Genomic DNA, 15,872 nt, shown 5'->3' with positions numbered 1-15,872 from the left:
GCACTTCCAGTGGACGTAGGCATCCTTGCCACTTCTGGTCATCTACGGTGACTGAAGGGAGCCCAAGGTGTTTGAGGAAGAATAGTGAAGAGGAGGAGCCAGGAAAACACTGTTTAGTGAACAATATTATGACTCTCTTTTTACTCCTAGCTGGTTGTGACCTGGGAAATTTAGGCTTCAGATAGAGAATAGAATAAACGAAGAAAAGGACAAGAAGTGGTTGTAGAAAGAAAAGATCATGTTTGAGTTGTAATTAAGTTGCTCTCAAATCTGTCCTTTTCTGAACCTGGGGTGTCCATCAAATCATGCCACAGCTCTCATGTACAGCGACACAGTGGGGTCTCTACTTTCCCAGGCAGCTAGTGGGAGAGATGGCCAATAGACAAAAACTCTCAAAATCATAAGGCAAGTGCTAGGAAGGGAAATTTTCCAGCTCATTTGTGTAACTCCCAAATAAAGCAGATGCCATTTTCAAATGTGCTTTTTTTGGCCTAATGTTCTTTTTTTTTTTTTTTTTTAGCATAATTAAGGGCAGATCAACTCATTGCAGCACAGTTAATGTTAATTTGGAATTATGTTAGCACTCTAAGTGCTTAATGATGAATGACTCATGTCAGGCTGTGACAAAAGGCTTCTCACTTCAAGCAAGAGATGCCTGGTTCTAGCACATTATTAATTTCTGAAGTTTAAATCCAGGATAAATGGATTTAGGAGGTTAATTCCTCTTCTATTATAATTCCTTGTAATAAATTTGGTCTCTTCTCTCCCTTCTTCTATTTCCATATGTTGTCTGATATAGGAGAGAGAGAGAGAGAGAGAGAGAGAGAGAGAGAGAGAGAGAAAGAGAGAGAGAGAGAGAGAGAGAGAGAGAGAGAGAGAGAGAGAGAAGAAAAACACTATTTTTGTAATGAGAAGTTTCTTCAAGAAGACTCTTAATCCCAAGATTTTTTTTATACTATAATATAATTCAGGGAAGAACCAGTGCTTTCTGCAAAGGGGTTTATTGGGGTGATTCAATCAACGAAGTATTCCTGAGGAGTCAGGCAGGCAAGACTTACGGGAAGGCTGAGGGGGGTTGATGGAGTGCAGGAGAAAGGACCCAACTCTGGGAGGGTATAGGAAACCACCCAGGTCTGGCCTGACTGCACAGAAGGACTAGATTAAAAATAAGGTGAGGCTGGGATTTGGATGGGCCTCGCTGGTGTCCAGAAGCAAGAGAAGCTCCAGGCTGGAGCTTGCAGATGAGCATCTGCCTAGGTGCTCCAGAGGACCATGACCGTGATGATGGAGGTGACCATGAAGAGCAGGTAGAGGCGGAACAGCAGGGTGTCCATCATGTAGCTAAACTGCACCCACAGGCTGACCAAGTGCTTGTGAGCCTCATCTTCCTGTCGGGTCCTTGTTGACTCACGGAGCCCATTTAACTCTGCCTCTTGGGGACCTGGCACCTTCCCCACCAACTCCATGGGCTCCTTCAGACCTAAGGAGAGACAGAGACCCAGACATGGGCTGCAAAGGTCATTTGAGGATGGAGAGGAACAGGGAAGGAGACAAGAGCAGAGAAGTAGAGGTGTTGCAAGAGGAAGTGAGGGCAGTGCTGACTTCATTACCAGGCAGTTGGATGGGAGTGAGACGCAGGCCCTTGTTTCCCTTCTGGGGTGCAGTGAGACGGCGTTCCCTTGGGCTGGTGCAGTGCAGAAGCAGAGAATAGAGCCACCGGGGCATGGGTGGGGGCTGGGTGGTGACCAGGTGCAGTAGGTAGGTGATGAAAACGGTCTCCAGCAGGCTGAGCACCATTAGGGAGAGACACAGGGCAAAGTAGACACCTGGAGGGAAGGCAAGCCTGTGTGAGGGCCAGTGGCAAGTCCCAGGACTTCTTGTTTCCTATTTTCTTAAAGTACCCTCTTTAAAGATTCCTTTTCACGCTGAACTGGTTCCACTAGTCTCTCTCCCCACCTCGTTCCCCCAACCTTGCTTTTATTCTCCTGAAAGAGGAAGGGGCCATACTGATGAGGGGGGTGCCAGTGTCCGGGAGTAAGTCATTCATCATGAGCAGGAAGACATTGTAGCCCAGCAGAAGGGTCATCTTGAATGGGGCACGGTTCTCGCTTTCTGCAGGCAGGAAGAAGCTGAGGGCATCAATGACCATCAGAAAGCTACTGGGCACCAGAAGGTTTATGATATAGAGGAAGGGCCTGCGCCTGATGGCCACCTGGTGGGGAGGAGAGAAGGGGCAAGTGAAGAGGAGGTTGGGAGGCTGCCGAGCAAGTTAAGAGCAAGAGTTGAGATTTGGCCTGGTCGGTGTGGCTCAGTGGTTGAGCGTGAACCCATCAATCAGGAGGTCACAGTTTGATTCCCAGTCAGGGCACATGCCTGGGTTGCAGGCTCGATCCCCACTACAGGAGACAGCTGATCAATGATTCTCTCTCATCATTGAGGTTTCTACCTCTCTCTCTCTCTCTCTCTCCCTTCCTCTCTCTTTGAAAATGAATAAAAACATGTGTGTTTTGTTTTTGTTTTTGTTTTTAAAAAAAGAGTTGAGATTTGTCCCAGAGCAAACTGTCTAACAAGGAAAAGTCACATTCACTGTCCTGTCTCTTCAACAAAGTCATCTTAATCACCACAGTCTGCCTTCCGAGGGTTTGATTTTTCCATGCTGCTTACTACTGAAACATATCTCATTCCTTCTTGGCTCAAAGTGTCAACTTTTTCCACTTACATTTTTATCCCTACCAATGTGCTCTTAGCAAGATTGAGGGACCAGATTCTTAGATTATCATGTGCATTTTATCCTTGTATTTCTGCTTGCTCTCCTCATCAAGGTCTAATATCTAGTGAATTTGCTAGAAGAATTTAAGACCAATGGGAGGGAAAGCATGACAGTGGCAGATATTTTGGGGTCACTAGGATTTGGAATCATAATATCCCCAAGACAGTGTTTCATAACTTCCCCACCATCTCTTTTTATTTTTTTAAAAAAATTATTGAATTTATGGGTGTGACATTGGTTAATATAATTATATAGGTTTCAGGTGTACAATTCTACAGTACATCATCTGTGTATGGTATTGGTTGTTCGCCACCCCAAGTCAAGTCTCCTTTCATCACCATTTATCCCCCCCTTTACTCTCTTTTACCTCCCCTCCCCACTTTCCCTCTGGTAATCACCAAACTGTTGCCTGTGTCTTCCACCATCTCTTTAAAAAGGTGAACATAAAAATTCCAGCCCTCCAAAAAGTTCTGATGTCCCTAGGGTTGGGACGCTCACTCTCACTGTAATCACTGCCATAGGAGCTTTGTTTCTTTGTCAGGGAGGGTTTGTTCCATCAATATTTACTGAGTGCTAGGTACTGTGCTAAGTACTGGAGATTTATCAGTGAAAAAAGTGACAAAAACCTCTGCCCTTATAAAGCTTATTTTCTAGTGGGAGAGCTTATGCTCTAGTGAGGGACATAAGCTATGCATCTTAGGAGAAGATCACAACCAGGGCCCGTGAGCTCACATAGAAAGTGATTTGGTCGTACTGGCTGTTGTCCACAGTCATCTCCGTCGTACTCTGGTGGATATCCAGAAGTATCCACTCCCCCTTGTTCTGAATGAGGTTCTGTGATATGTTAGAAATCTCCTGCACTTCCTTCTCCATGCCCAGGACCATGTTCTCCACTGCAAAGAGATCCAGACAACTCAGCCTCCCCAAATACTCCCCACCTCCTTGGCCAGACTGTTGGATTTCTTGCCACTTAGCTTCCACATCACTTTCAGTGAGATTCCCTCACTGTTCCCAGCTTTCTGTTCTCTCCTCTTCCAAAACCCTTCCTCTGCCTCTCAACAGACTACTGTATACGAGCCTCACTCACCCGTGTACAAGAAAGAGCTGAAGCTGAGTGTGCAGTTTTGTTCATCGAAGGGGAAATAGAAAATGTCCAGGTTACAGATGCTGGTCACCTTCATTGGCTTATCATATCTGATGTGCCCTTCACTGGTGACATAAGCCATGAGCCCTCTAGGTGTTTGATCCACATCCATGCTGTACATGAGAAAGATGAGGAGGTGGGGGCTGCGATTCCCCATTAGACTTGGCCTTCTTTCTCTGTCAGGTCCCCTCATTCCTGTGCTCCAGCCCCACCTGTCTGGTTTCCCCCTTCTACCTATCTCCATGTTCTGGGGATTTTGTAAGTTCCTCAGTTCAGATTCTGCTCCTTTCTAAAGTGAGGCTTTGTGTGGCCTCTATGGACTACATTATGCTCCTCTCTGAAGATATGGTTTCCTTCTTGCCTTTTTCATCCCTGGTACTCACAACTCATTGATGAAGATATCTGGAAGCCACAGGTTCTCAGTTGCTATGCTGAGCTTACTGATGCCCCCACATTCCTCTGGGTTCCACCTGATGAATGGATTGTACCAGATCTAAAGGAAACCACGACATGGGCAAAAGGGCTGGGAACTAGTTTTAGTCCTGCTCTATCTCCTGCACTTTACATTCCTTTTTTCACTCACTTTTTCACTTTCCCACCCCCTCTCTGGTGACAGCTGCCACAATGTCACTAATAGCCTTACTTACTTCCACTTCTTTCTCAAAGCTTTCAAGGGAGACCTTGAGCTTGGCTTTGGATTCCGTTGGGTGAAGCCATTTAAATATTGGCTTCCATGACCTTGGTTTATTCTACCTTCTCCCTGTGCCCCATCTCTTCCCTCCTAAACTGGCAGAATAGTCAGGAAGCTTTGTGTTTTCATTGTTGGTCTCGCTCTGTTTGAACTTTCTAATTCATGGGTATTCTCAGCTTTATACATTGTAATCTGCAAAGTTGGACTGAGGAGTAGAAAAAGGAAGGTACTATAGTAAAGAGGAAACTAAGAATATCGTACCACATTTAGCCACAGGAATGATGTCATCAGTTGAAGCTGTGCATTCTGGAAAGACAATTTTCATCCAGGATCGTTAAATATATGAAGTCAGGTCCAATGCCAACACTTACCTCTTACTCATTTCCAAGGCTGTTTTGTGTGGCAATCATGATTTTTAATCATTAGCCACTGAGAAATGTAGGTCAAATAATCCAGGGCACATGGGAAACATAAGAGAAAAAAAGCAGTATGAGGCCATTGGGATTATGTTTCTTGTGGAGCATTCCAAAAAGGGACAGACTTTACCTGCAGTGATATTGTAGCATTCCCTCTCATGTTCCTCTACCCATAGAATGAGCTCTTAATTTTACAAAATCCAATCAGGAGACCCACAGCTCACCACTAGATTATTGCAGTGTTGGGTCAGGACTTACCACTTCCAGGATGGCAGACAGGGTGAAGGAGATGTTGACATGAGTGGGGATGCTGTAGTTGATGACTGGACGAAAGGCCTTTCTGTCAAACACTGCTTGGAAGGCAGCAGGATCCACCCCATGCTGATCAAACCCTGAGCAATTGATGGTGAAAATGTCGGCTCTTCCTGTAGAGAGCAGAGACTCAGTGAGAGAGGGTCTCCATGGCCAGGGCTGGGGCCTGGGGAGTGTTTCTGCACAGTGAGAAAATAGGAGGCATGGGAGAAGCATATGAGCTCTTCCTTCCTGAGCAGGGAACATGGGCTGAGCTGGTAGGCAAATGGTGGAAGTTGATGAGGTGAGCTGAGTCAGGGCTCCATCCTTAATTCCATTGATTCTGTCTCCATGCAAAACTTATCCAAAGGTGCATGCAAACTCAGCCCTGACCACTGCTTTTCAGTGTCCTGTTATGTTCTTAACAATCTCACCACCAACCTTTCCACCTTCAGGCAATGTCCTTCCATTGCTCATCTCTGTCCTTGAGCCATCTGGGTGATATCAGTGACAAATTTTGCAACCACAGTTCTCTTTCTCACTATATTACTAAGGTATAGATGATGATAAATTAATGAAGAGGGGAGTAATCAGATAGGTAGTGTGAGATAAGGCACGTTCAGGGTGGTATGGCCTTACACACTGTTGGCATCAGGTAGGTAGTATGATATATTCGGGACCTTAAGGAAGGAACCCAATTTTTCAATTTAATGAATATTTAAATGAGTTTCTACTATGTGCTGTGATTGTTCTGTTCTAAAACTCAGTAGTCATCACCACTGAGACTACCTTTTTATTTTTTGTTAATCCTCACCTGAGGATATTTTTTCCATTGATTTTTGGAGAGAAAGAGAGAGGAAGAGAGAGAGAGAGAGAGAGAGAGAGAGAGAGAGAGAGAGAGAGAGAGAAGAGAGAGAGAGAGAGAGAGAGAGAGAGAGAGAGAGAGAGAGAGAGAGACATTTATTTGAGAGAGACACATTGATTGGTTGCTTACAGCACCGGGGATTGAATCTGCAACCCAGGTATGTGCCCTTGACTGAGGATTGAACCCAAGACCCTTTGGTGTGAGGACCGTCACTCTAATCACTGAGCAACACCGGCCAGGGCACCACTGAGACTATCTTCTTAATATATATATATATATATATATATATATATATATATATATATATATATATTATTGATTTCAGAGAGGAAGGAAGAGGAAGAAAGAGATAGAAACATCAATGATGAGAGAGAATCATTGATTGGCTGCCTCCTGCACTCCCACACTGGGGATTGAGCCTGCAACCCAGGGAATGGACCCTGATGGGGAATCAGACCATGACCGGGAATCAGACCATGTGCCCTCACCGGGAATCAGACCATGACCTCCAGTTTTAAAGGTCAATGCTCAACCACTGAGCCACACTGCCTGGGCTGAGACTACATTAAAGAGAGTTCCTTGATACCAATCTTATACCCAACCCCTTTCTAGTCATATTTTGTGGAGTAGAAACAGAGAATGATGTGGTAACATCTATATTTATTTGTCTCTGTACTCTTCCTGGTTGTTCATTTTCAATAATGAACAGAAAAAAAATACTCTAGACTGGGAAAAATTATACTGGAAAAGTTTTCCTCTTCATGACGTCTTATCCACATTCTTTCCCTTAGCTTCCTTCCTGTTCCATTTCATTTGTTTCAAGAGAGCTAAAAAGGAATTTTCCTCTTAACATTACCTGATATTCAGAAACCATGGGAATGGATTATACGCTTGGAAAGAGAAAGACACAGGGAAGAAGAGGCCAATCGAAGCAGGAGAGTGATGAAGAAACCACAGAGAAGAGTGAGCTAACTATTAGGATCCGAGAAAGAGGTACAAAAAGCTGTCAGTGTTATAATTTTCTGTTTTTACCAAAATGAATATCCAATCATTGACTGCCTAAGAATAACAAGAATTAGGCTAGTTTCTCTGTTCCCCAAAAGTTATATGTCTGCTTTGCTCCTGCTCTTGTCCCATCTTACCTTGAAGCAGCAGGTGGAGAATGAGGCAGAGGAGGAATCCCTCCCCATGGAGCCAACCTCTTTCCATCCTCCTCTCCTTAGCTCTTCTCTGGAGACAGTGGTGATGTTGACCTTAAAAGACCAGAGGCCACACCTAGAGCCCTAGCTTTGAATAATAGAGGTGTCGGGTGGCATTACCCACCCCTCTAACAAGCACCCCTAGTGCTAAAAGAATGTCATGGAGGACTACCCACCCTGTGACCTAATTGGACCTGAATCTAGTCTCCAAAATTAATCTGGAAAATCAGTTTGGAGAGGAGGAAGCAAAAATATTTGGTCACTGGAGCAGTGCCAATGACTTCCTCATACTGTGGAGTCACTTAGGCATACAATGCATCCTACAGAAGTAACACAATGACTGCCATTGTCTTCAAGTGACACATGCACTTATTTTAACCCTCTTGCCATCTTTTTTAAAAAATGGGGTGTCCTTTTTTTAATAACCAACTTTAGACTAGGGTTTTAAACATGACTTCAGTACTGATAGGTCTTAACTTATGATTTTTTTGAGTGTATCAAAAGCAATGTGGACCCAGGTCTACTGGATGGAGGGAGTGATTAGTGGGATAGAGGGGAGGTGGCAGAAGTAATATTGTTTTTAGTAGAAGTTGACTTATGAGGTTATGAACCATCAGCCTGCAAGTTTATGTTGTTTTGGGCAGTGCCAAAGTTTTAAAGAAATTAGTTGCCGCCCCGCCAGCGTGGCTCAGTGGTTGAGTGTCGACCTGTGAACCAGGAGGTCGAGGTTTAATTCCCAGTCAGGGCACATGCCTGGGTTGCAGGCTTGATCCCCAGTAGGGGGCATGCAGAAGGCAGCTGATCAATAATTCTCATCATTGATGTTTCCATCTCTCTCTCTCTTTCCCTTCCTCTCAAATCAATAAAAAAATATTTTTTAAAAAGAAATTAGTTATCAACATTTTGGAATTGGGAGACTTCACATAAAAACTGTGTTTCCAGATTCATTTGAAAAAATACAATACTGGGCTCACGTTTCTGCTTGATAACAATGTGCCAAAGATAAGAAACAGTTAAGCCCTTTGGTGGAGCAATCACAGTTTGTCACCAACTGTTGTCTTATTCCTGACCAGCTCCCCTCATTTATGTTATCTGCTTGGCCACTATAGGTGTTTGAGTTGGTTTTGACTATTAAGATTGATTTTCTTGTGTGATTCTTTAGAACAAAAAAAATTTTTTTTGATTGATTTTATTGAGGAAGAGAGAGATAGAAACATCAGTGTTGAGAGAGGATCATTGATTGGCTGCCTCCTGCAAGCCCCACAGTGGGGATCAAACCCACAACCTGGGCATGTGTCCTGACCAGGAATCGAACTGTGACCTCCTAGTTCATAGGTTGATGCTCAATCACTGAGTCACACTGGCCGGGCTTGTGTGATTCTTAAAGGGCCTTGAGAAGTAATTTCAAAATACCATTTTATGCCTAAATGATCAGAGGTCTCATCAGATTTAGAGTGTGCAAATATTTGGTTCATAGAGGAAACCAGACATGGTATAGTTAAGTGGGCCAAAATAACCAATGGCTTAACCTGTTTTCTCTAGAATTATTTCTGTTAGGGAAGACTCCAGAGAGGGTAATCAGTGGCTTTGAGAACAAAGGGAGAGCAGTTGAGTCAATAAAGAAGCTTTAGACTGAGCCGGTAAGGTGCAGTAAGATGGGTCTAAGACCAAATCCTGTTTCTGCTGGAATAATTTCACTTTCTCTCAGCCTCAGATTCCTTATCTCTAAAATTTGGAGGATGATCCAGCCAGCATGGCTCAGTGGTTGAGCGTTGACCTATGAACCAGGAGGTCACGGTTGCGGCTTCATCCTCAGTGTGGGGCATGAAGGAGGCAGCTGATCGATGATTTTCTCTCATCACTGATGTTTTTATCTCTCTCTCTCCCTCCTCCTTCCTCTCTGAAATAAATAATAATAATAATAATAAAGTAATTGTTAAAAAAATAAATAAATACAAATAAATTTTAAAAAATCGGATAAAACCTATCTTGCAGGAGTTTTATGTGGTTAGAGATAATGTATGTATAGTGCCTTTCCATCCTGAGCAATTAACAAATTGAAGCAGAAATAATGGCACTAATAGTTGTTACTGTTACCCTGGCTCACCTGAGATTGCTTGGGTCACTTCAGCCGGAATGGAATCTTCTGGACTTAAGCTGTCTGGGTTGACTGAAGCCACCCTGTTCCTATGAGCCCTTTTCACTCAGCCTCACTCAAGTAGGTACTGATAAGGTTCATCCCTCTGCTTTTCACAGCTGGAGTTCCTTTCCCTTTGTTATTTCACATTCAAATAAGTCTGAGAAATACTGAATTAAACAAGGCTGAATAGGGTTTTTTGTGTGTGTGCTTTTGGTTTTTATTTTTTTGATTAATCCTCACCAGAGGATATTTTTTCCATTGATTTTAAAAATATATATATTTTTATTGATTTCAGAGAGAGAGATAGAAACATCAATGATGAGAGAGAATCATTGATCAGCTGCCTCCTGCACGTCCCCAACTGGGGACTGAGCCCACAAGCCAGGCATGATCCCTTGACCAGAATCGAACCCAGGACCCTTTAGTCATGGGCTGATGTTCTATCCACTGAACCAAACTGGCTAGGTCTAACTAAATAGGTTTTATTTCTCAGAATATTTATCTAAAATTTGTTCATGTGACTTGAATACCATATACATAATTTTCCACTTAGTTGACTTTGATAATTTCTGCATCTCAGAATATCTTGCTGGACTAGTACTCCATTGATTATTTGTGGGTGGGGGGTGGGGGGTAGGAATTGCTTTAGTTAAATAGAATAAATCCAGAAGAAAAAAAAATTACTACAAGTTTGAAAAATTTGTCTTAAAACTTACTACAGATAGAATATAGCATGCAAGTTGCATATGTACAAATAAACAATTTAAAAATAGATAAGTATCCTATCTAATAAAAGAGTAATATGCAGATTGACCATTACTCCAACACACAATATGGATGCCCCCATGTGGTCAAAGATCCTGCCCCCATGTGGACACAAGATGGCCACCACAAGATGGCCAGCAGGGGAGGGCCATTGGGAGGCACCAGGCCTTCAAGGGAGGGCAGTTAGGGGTGACCAGGCCGGCAGAGGAGGGAAGTTGGGGCAAACAGGCTGGCAGGGGAGCAGTTAGACATCAATCAGGCTGGCATTGGAGTGGTTAGGGGGTGATCAGCCTGGCAGGCAGAAGCGGTTAGGGGAAATCCGGAAGGCAGGCAGGCGAGCATTTGGGAGCCAGCAGTCCTGGATTGTGAGAGGGATGTCCCAGCTTGGAGAGGGTGTAGGCTGGGCTGAGGGACACACACACCCCGCCCCCGTGCACGAATTTCGTGCACCGGGCCTCTAGTTTTATTATTATTTGTTAATCTCACGCGAGGATATTTTCCCATTGGTTTTTAGGGAGAGTGGAAGAGAGAGGGAAAGACAGAAACATTGATGTGAGAGAAACACATCGACTGGTTGTCTCCTGCATGAGCTCAACCAGAGCTCTGGCCAGGGAGGAGCCTGCAACCAAGGTACATACATGCCCTTGACTGGAATCAAACCCGGGACCCTTTGGTCCACAGGCTGACTCTCTATCCACTGAGCCAAACCAGCTAGAACTAAGTAAGTATTTTAAAACCTGAAATTTTATTTGAGCTATAAAAATCTACAAGCAAATAGAAAGTAAAATATGAATTACAAGCTGTTTCCGAATCCCTGGGCAATATAAACTTTGACTCAAGGAGGAATATTTTCCCTTTTCTTTTCCTTTAGATCAATGGGCTGTCAGCTGCAGGCCACATATCATCCACCTAGATCCATATCTAATTTTAGGATAAGAGTTTAAAAAGATGCTTGGGTATTGTTACTTCTCAAATAGACTCAGTAACTTTTTAGTAGCTGAAAAGTAACAGGAATTTTTTTCATTTGTGGTCTTGGAATCAATAAAGCATACAATTTTTGTTTTAAGAATACATATTATTTCAGCCTGGGACTCCATAAATGAACTATTTGGAATGAAAATTAAATGCAGCTTGTATAGCTTTTTAATTTTTCTGAACTGACATCCATGCCAAAAAGGTCATCACCAATGTAGACCGAAGCTGTTTATCTCCTCTTCTGATAAAAAGCCAGTATTTATAAAGCAAAACATTTGGGAAGTGCCTAGACCTGTTTTGGGCAGAAGGTTCCATCTTGGCTGGACTGCTGGTTCCGGCCTCCCTTAGTGAGACCCTAGTGCCTCCCCCGTTGTGGCCTTACAGGTGTCCAGCCGTACTTTTCAATAATGGAGGAGAATCCTCCTGTGCCTGTTACCATTAGAGATGCTAGACATACTGTATCATTTTATTCATTTGAGTAAATAATCCTTAATGACCACTCTGGGAGGATTAAAATCCCAAGGCACGTCTATGGGCTGTGGTGCTTGTTGTTTTAGCTGAGCAGATTTAGATGGCTTTTTCTGGGTGGAGGGAATAGCTAGGGTAAAAACATGGAAATTACAGTGTTGCCAGGACCTCAGATTTGAGTAGGAGAGTGGCAGGAAATGAAGCTGTGGTATCATGTGGGGCCAGATCACGGAAGGTCTTGTAGACCAAACTTGCCGGAAACAAATCAGTTTCACTAAAAGAGATGTTGACAGGGAGCCAGGAAGGCTGGTCAACAACCTTCATCTCTCTAACCACTCACCCTTTGGTGGTTTACATTGTTAGCTGAAGCAGCCTCCACCTTTGTTTGTCCTGTAAGTTTCTGTTATTTCCTGCCTAAGGGCTACATGTAAGTTTTTGTTATCTCCTGCCTAAGGGCTACATGTAAATTTCTATTTATCTTGCCTAAGATGTGTTCCCCAAAGCCTCAATAAAAGGGATGGCAGGGCCAGAGCAGTCGTAGTTCTCCCACCAGAGGTGGGCTACCGCGTGGCCCCCCATGTTGCCAAATTGAATTTCTTCAAGTCTCCTTTCATTCGTGTGCGGCCCTTCTCCAGAACTTGAACTCTGAACTGGAACCCTGAACCACGCGGAACGTGAAAGGGATTCCTACACAAACTAAAGTTGGTTAATGCCCAGTGTCTCCCAAACTTGCATAAGGTTCAGACCTATTTGAAGGGAAATAATTATCCTAAAGCCCTGATGCTTATTTAAATTTATATTATAATATTACTTAAATATGTACTTTCATGAACCCATGTATAAAGTCCTTCTACTTACAGCTCTTCTACTACTATAAACTTAACTTTAATGTACAAATTATGTACATACAAGACTACAGAATCAACACAACACTAATTTAATGTGGTGGATAACATTGTTTTGCTAAAATTAGATAATTGCTATAAATCATTTTCTTCTTTTTAATAAGGAACTAGCTTTTGAACACCTCTCTGTTATATTTGGGGCCAATTTGATAGTGCATCTCAATATAAGTACTTCAAAAAATTTTAAAGCAATACTTTATTTTATTCTAACTATTAACTTTACTGCTAATGAGCTTGGAAGGTTATTACTACAAAGATGGTAAGTGTGTAATGCTTTCCTTCATAAAATGAATATGTGATGTGACTTATAATATAACTATACTACTGTGTAATACACGAACACTCAGCTAATCCCACTGCAGTTCTCTACTAATATGAAACCTTTGTGTGCAAAACATGTTATGATGTCATTTGGCCTTTATTTGGCATTGTTTATATCATAAATACTCTTCTAATTTTCCTGAGACCATTAAAGAGGTACCTTATTCTGTCACACTATACTGTTTCCATGATGTCAAATAAAAGATTTAATTATTTTTTTAAAAGCCTTATTCCATGAAAATTACTTTCATGGCAAAATTGATCTGCAAAAGAGACATTTTGTCTTTATCACTGGCAGAAGAATTCAAATGTGAGTACCACAGCAGATGTGGGGTGATGGTTACCACTTGACATTAATTAGCTCCTGACAAGCCGGGTAGAGGAGGGTGTCAGAAGGCTATTGTAGTAGAGTCCTTCTCATGGCAATGGACGTAGCACCGTCCATCCGCTTCTGTAACCAGAAACCTATGTGTTGCCCTTGACACCTCTCTTTCACAGCCATTACATGTGATTCATCAACAAGGTCCATGATTTTATTTCTTAAATTGCTCTCAAGTCCACTTCTCTCCCTCTTTTCCAACACAGTCATAGTCCAAGCCAGCACCCTCTTTCCTGGACAACAATCACTTCCAGCTAGACTCTTCTCTTCCATTCTAGCTGCCTTATTCTTTCTCCAGTCTGCCAGTGTCTCCCAAACTTGCATAAGGTTCATATCTATTTGAAGGGAAATAATTATCCTAATGCAAATTTGATTTCTGAACCCTTAACGAAGCATTCACCTTTAAAAAATATTCTGTTAAGTTGCACATATCTCCATTGAGAGGAGAAATGTTTGTTTCTATTATATTAAAACTTTTTCTGTGATACTAGCTGAACTTTACTCAGTTTGAATTTACAGCTGTGCCTTCCTTTCATGCTCCAGCCACTAAACACACACAATCTGTTCAACATGATAAAGTCCTTACACACACGTCATGTTCACATACATTTTTTTTTTTTCAGAATAAAACAACAGTTATGCTGGCAAGGGTACTGAATTAAAGGGGACCCCAAGTTCCCAAAGCAACATTATTTTTCATGTCTACAAAGTATACATTTATTTTCACAAATGTGGCAAATTGTATCCTAACAGGACTTTTTCACCAAATCATAGACATAGATGTGGAAATCAGCATCAAACTTGATGAAACACCCAGAGGATTTGGCTTCCACTTGGTGAATGATCATGCCGATCCATTTGGAGCCATCTCCTTTGGTACATTCCACATGTTTGCCTATCGGGCCATCTACAGCTCCTCCTAGCTCCAACTCTGCTGGAGGAGACTCACTGGCATGATACGGAGGCCTCCTTTTTTATACTCACCTGAAAGCTGATACAAGACAGGTGCATATACAAGACAGGATCTTTCTCAATGGTGATAGGCGAGTGTCCCCTCCCCCCCCTACGTCCCGCGTGGTTCAGGGTTCAGGTTCAGGGTTCGGGTTCTGGAGGAGGCCGCACACAAATGAAAGAGACTAGACAAGAAAATATAAATTTGGCAATTGGGGGCCAGGCAGGAGCCCAGCTCAAGAGAAAGGACTCCGCTTTGCTCCGGCCTTGCGATCCCTTTTATTCAGGTTTTGGGATACACCCATTGCCCTTAGACAGGCAATTCCAATGATAGCCAATCAGCAAGGATTGACATAAGACTAAAAGGTGGAAGTTGCTTCAGCTACCATTGTCTCAACTAAACAGTGGGTGGTTGGCTCTGACCTTTCAGAGCTTCAAGGTTGACCAGCCTTCCGGGTTCCTTGTCCACACCTCTCAGCCAGTGAGGACAATGGGCAGCTTCCAACAGTGATATAAAACCAGGCTTTCATTATTGGTGCTTGGGCTAAGACCATGCCTCTCCATTCATCCTTAGAACCATGTCTGTCCTCAGCCATGTGTCCCGCAGCTTTGCCAATTATGGTATTTGCAAGGTTTGCATCTCTGAGTTGAGATGATGCCACCCTGTCAGAAAGAATTTTAAGAGACAAAACTCTTTCATCTTTGTGAAGTTCCAGTCTATAGACACAGTCAATTCCATCATATTTCGCCAGATAAAGAGAGGGATTTATAGGCACCTGATCCAGAATGGCTTCTTTCCACTGGGTGAGGTGATGGGCTCATCATCGCCTCCCTCCCATCTGTGCGAAATTCTGTAGCCCATGATGTGCCTGTGGGGCTGGGATGAAGGTCTGCCCCTATGTTTCTTTTGGAAGTTTTTTTTTTTTTAAATCATGTTTGCAGACCCAGTGACCCATCCTGCTGGTGACCTGGGTTGTTTCTCTTCGGCTACCGGTGGGTTGGGGGTATTTATGCCTTTGTGGCTTATTTGTGGTCCTTTCTTCTTCTTTTTCGATATTAAAACATTTAAATTATCAAATACTTAAAGGCTACCCAAAATACAGCAAATGATATTTGAAGCACTCATATACCCACCTCCAAGCTTTGTTAAATTTTAACATTTAAAAGTCATTTTAAAAAGAAATAAAATATTATAGAAACACCTTGTATGTCCCTCTTTTATCTTAGGCTCCTCCCTCCAATGGTAGAGGTAACTATCTATACATTGAAATTGTTGTTTATCATGCCCAATACACGTGTGTATCCTTAAACAATGTATCACATTTTTACATGTTTATAAAATTAATACAAATGGAGTCACACAATTTGAGTCTTTTTGTAATTTATTTATATTCGACATTGTTCTTGAGATTTATTCATATCTATATATATATAAAAGTCCAGCGACCAGAGCAACTGGAATGACTGGTGGCTATGATGCGCACTGCAGCAGCCAACCAGCCTGATCCGGCCCCCATCAGCTCCCAATACCCTGATCAGGGGGTGGGGCTGGCCGGACCCCACCGGTGCACAAATTCGTGCACCGGGCCTCT

The 15,872-nt window shown here is 42.8% G+C and overlaps 1 protein-coding gene and 1 pseudogene across 1 annotated transcript; both read right to left on the bottom strand.

Moving 5' to 3' along the window:
• Positions 1 to 1,253: 1,253 nt before the first annotated feature.
• On the bottom strand, positions 1,254 to 7,386 carry LOC103300634 (5-hydroxytryptamine receptor 3C-like). Its single transcript, XM_008157508.2, has 9 exons — positions 7,320 to 7,386; positions 5,280 to 5,446; positions 4,867 to 4,911; positions 4,298 to 4,407; positions 3,858 to 4,027; positions 3,503 to 3,663; positions 2,008 to 2,212; positions 1,611 to 1,826; positions 1,254 to 1,480 (listed from the first exon to the last, which is right to left on the bottom strand). Exons 1-9 carry the CDS (start codon positions 7,384 to 7,386, stop codon positions 1,254 to 1,256), a joined length of 1,368 nt encoding a protein of 455 aa, XP_008155730.2.
• Positions 7,387 to 14,075: 6,689 nt separating this feature from the next.
• On the bottom strand, positions 14,076 to 15,564 carry LOC129148292 (spindlin-2-like; annotated as a pseudogene).
• Between the last annotated feature and the right edge of the window lie 308 nt (positions 15,565 to 15,872).

The sequence above is a fragment of the Eptesicus fuscus genome, chromosome 3, assembly GCF_027574615.1.
Source record: "Eptesicus fuscus isolate TK198812 chromosome 3, DD_ASM_mEF_20220401, whole genome shotgun sequence".
Classification (NCBI taxonomy): Eukaryota; Metazoa; Chordata; class Mammalia; order Chiroptera; family Vespertilionidae; genus Eptesicus; species Eptesicus fuscus.
Note: the sequence above shows the minus strand (reverse complement) of the source record. Positions and strands in the feature narration are given on the sequence as shown.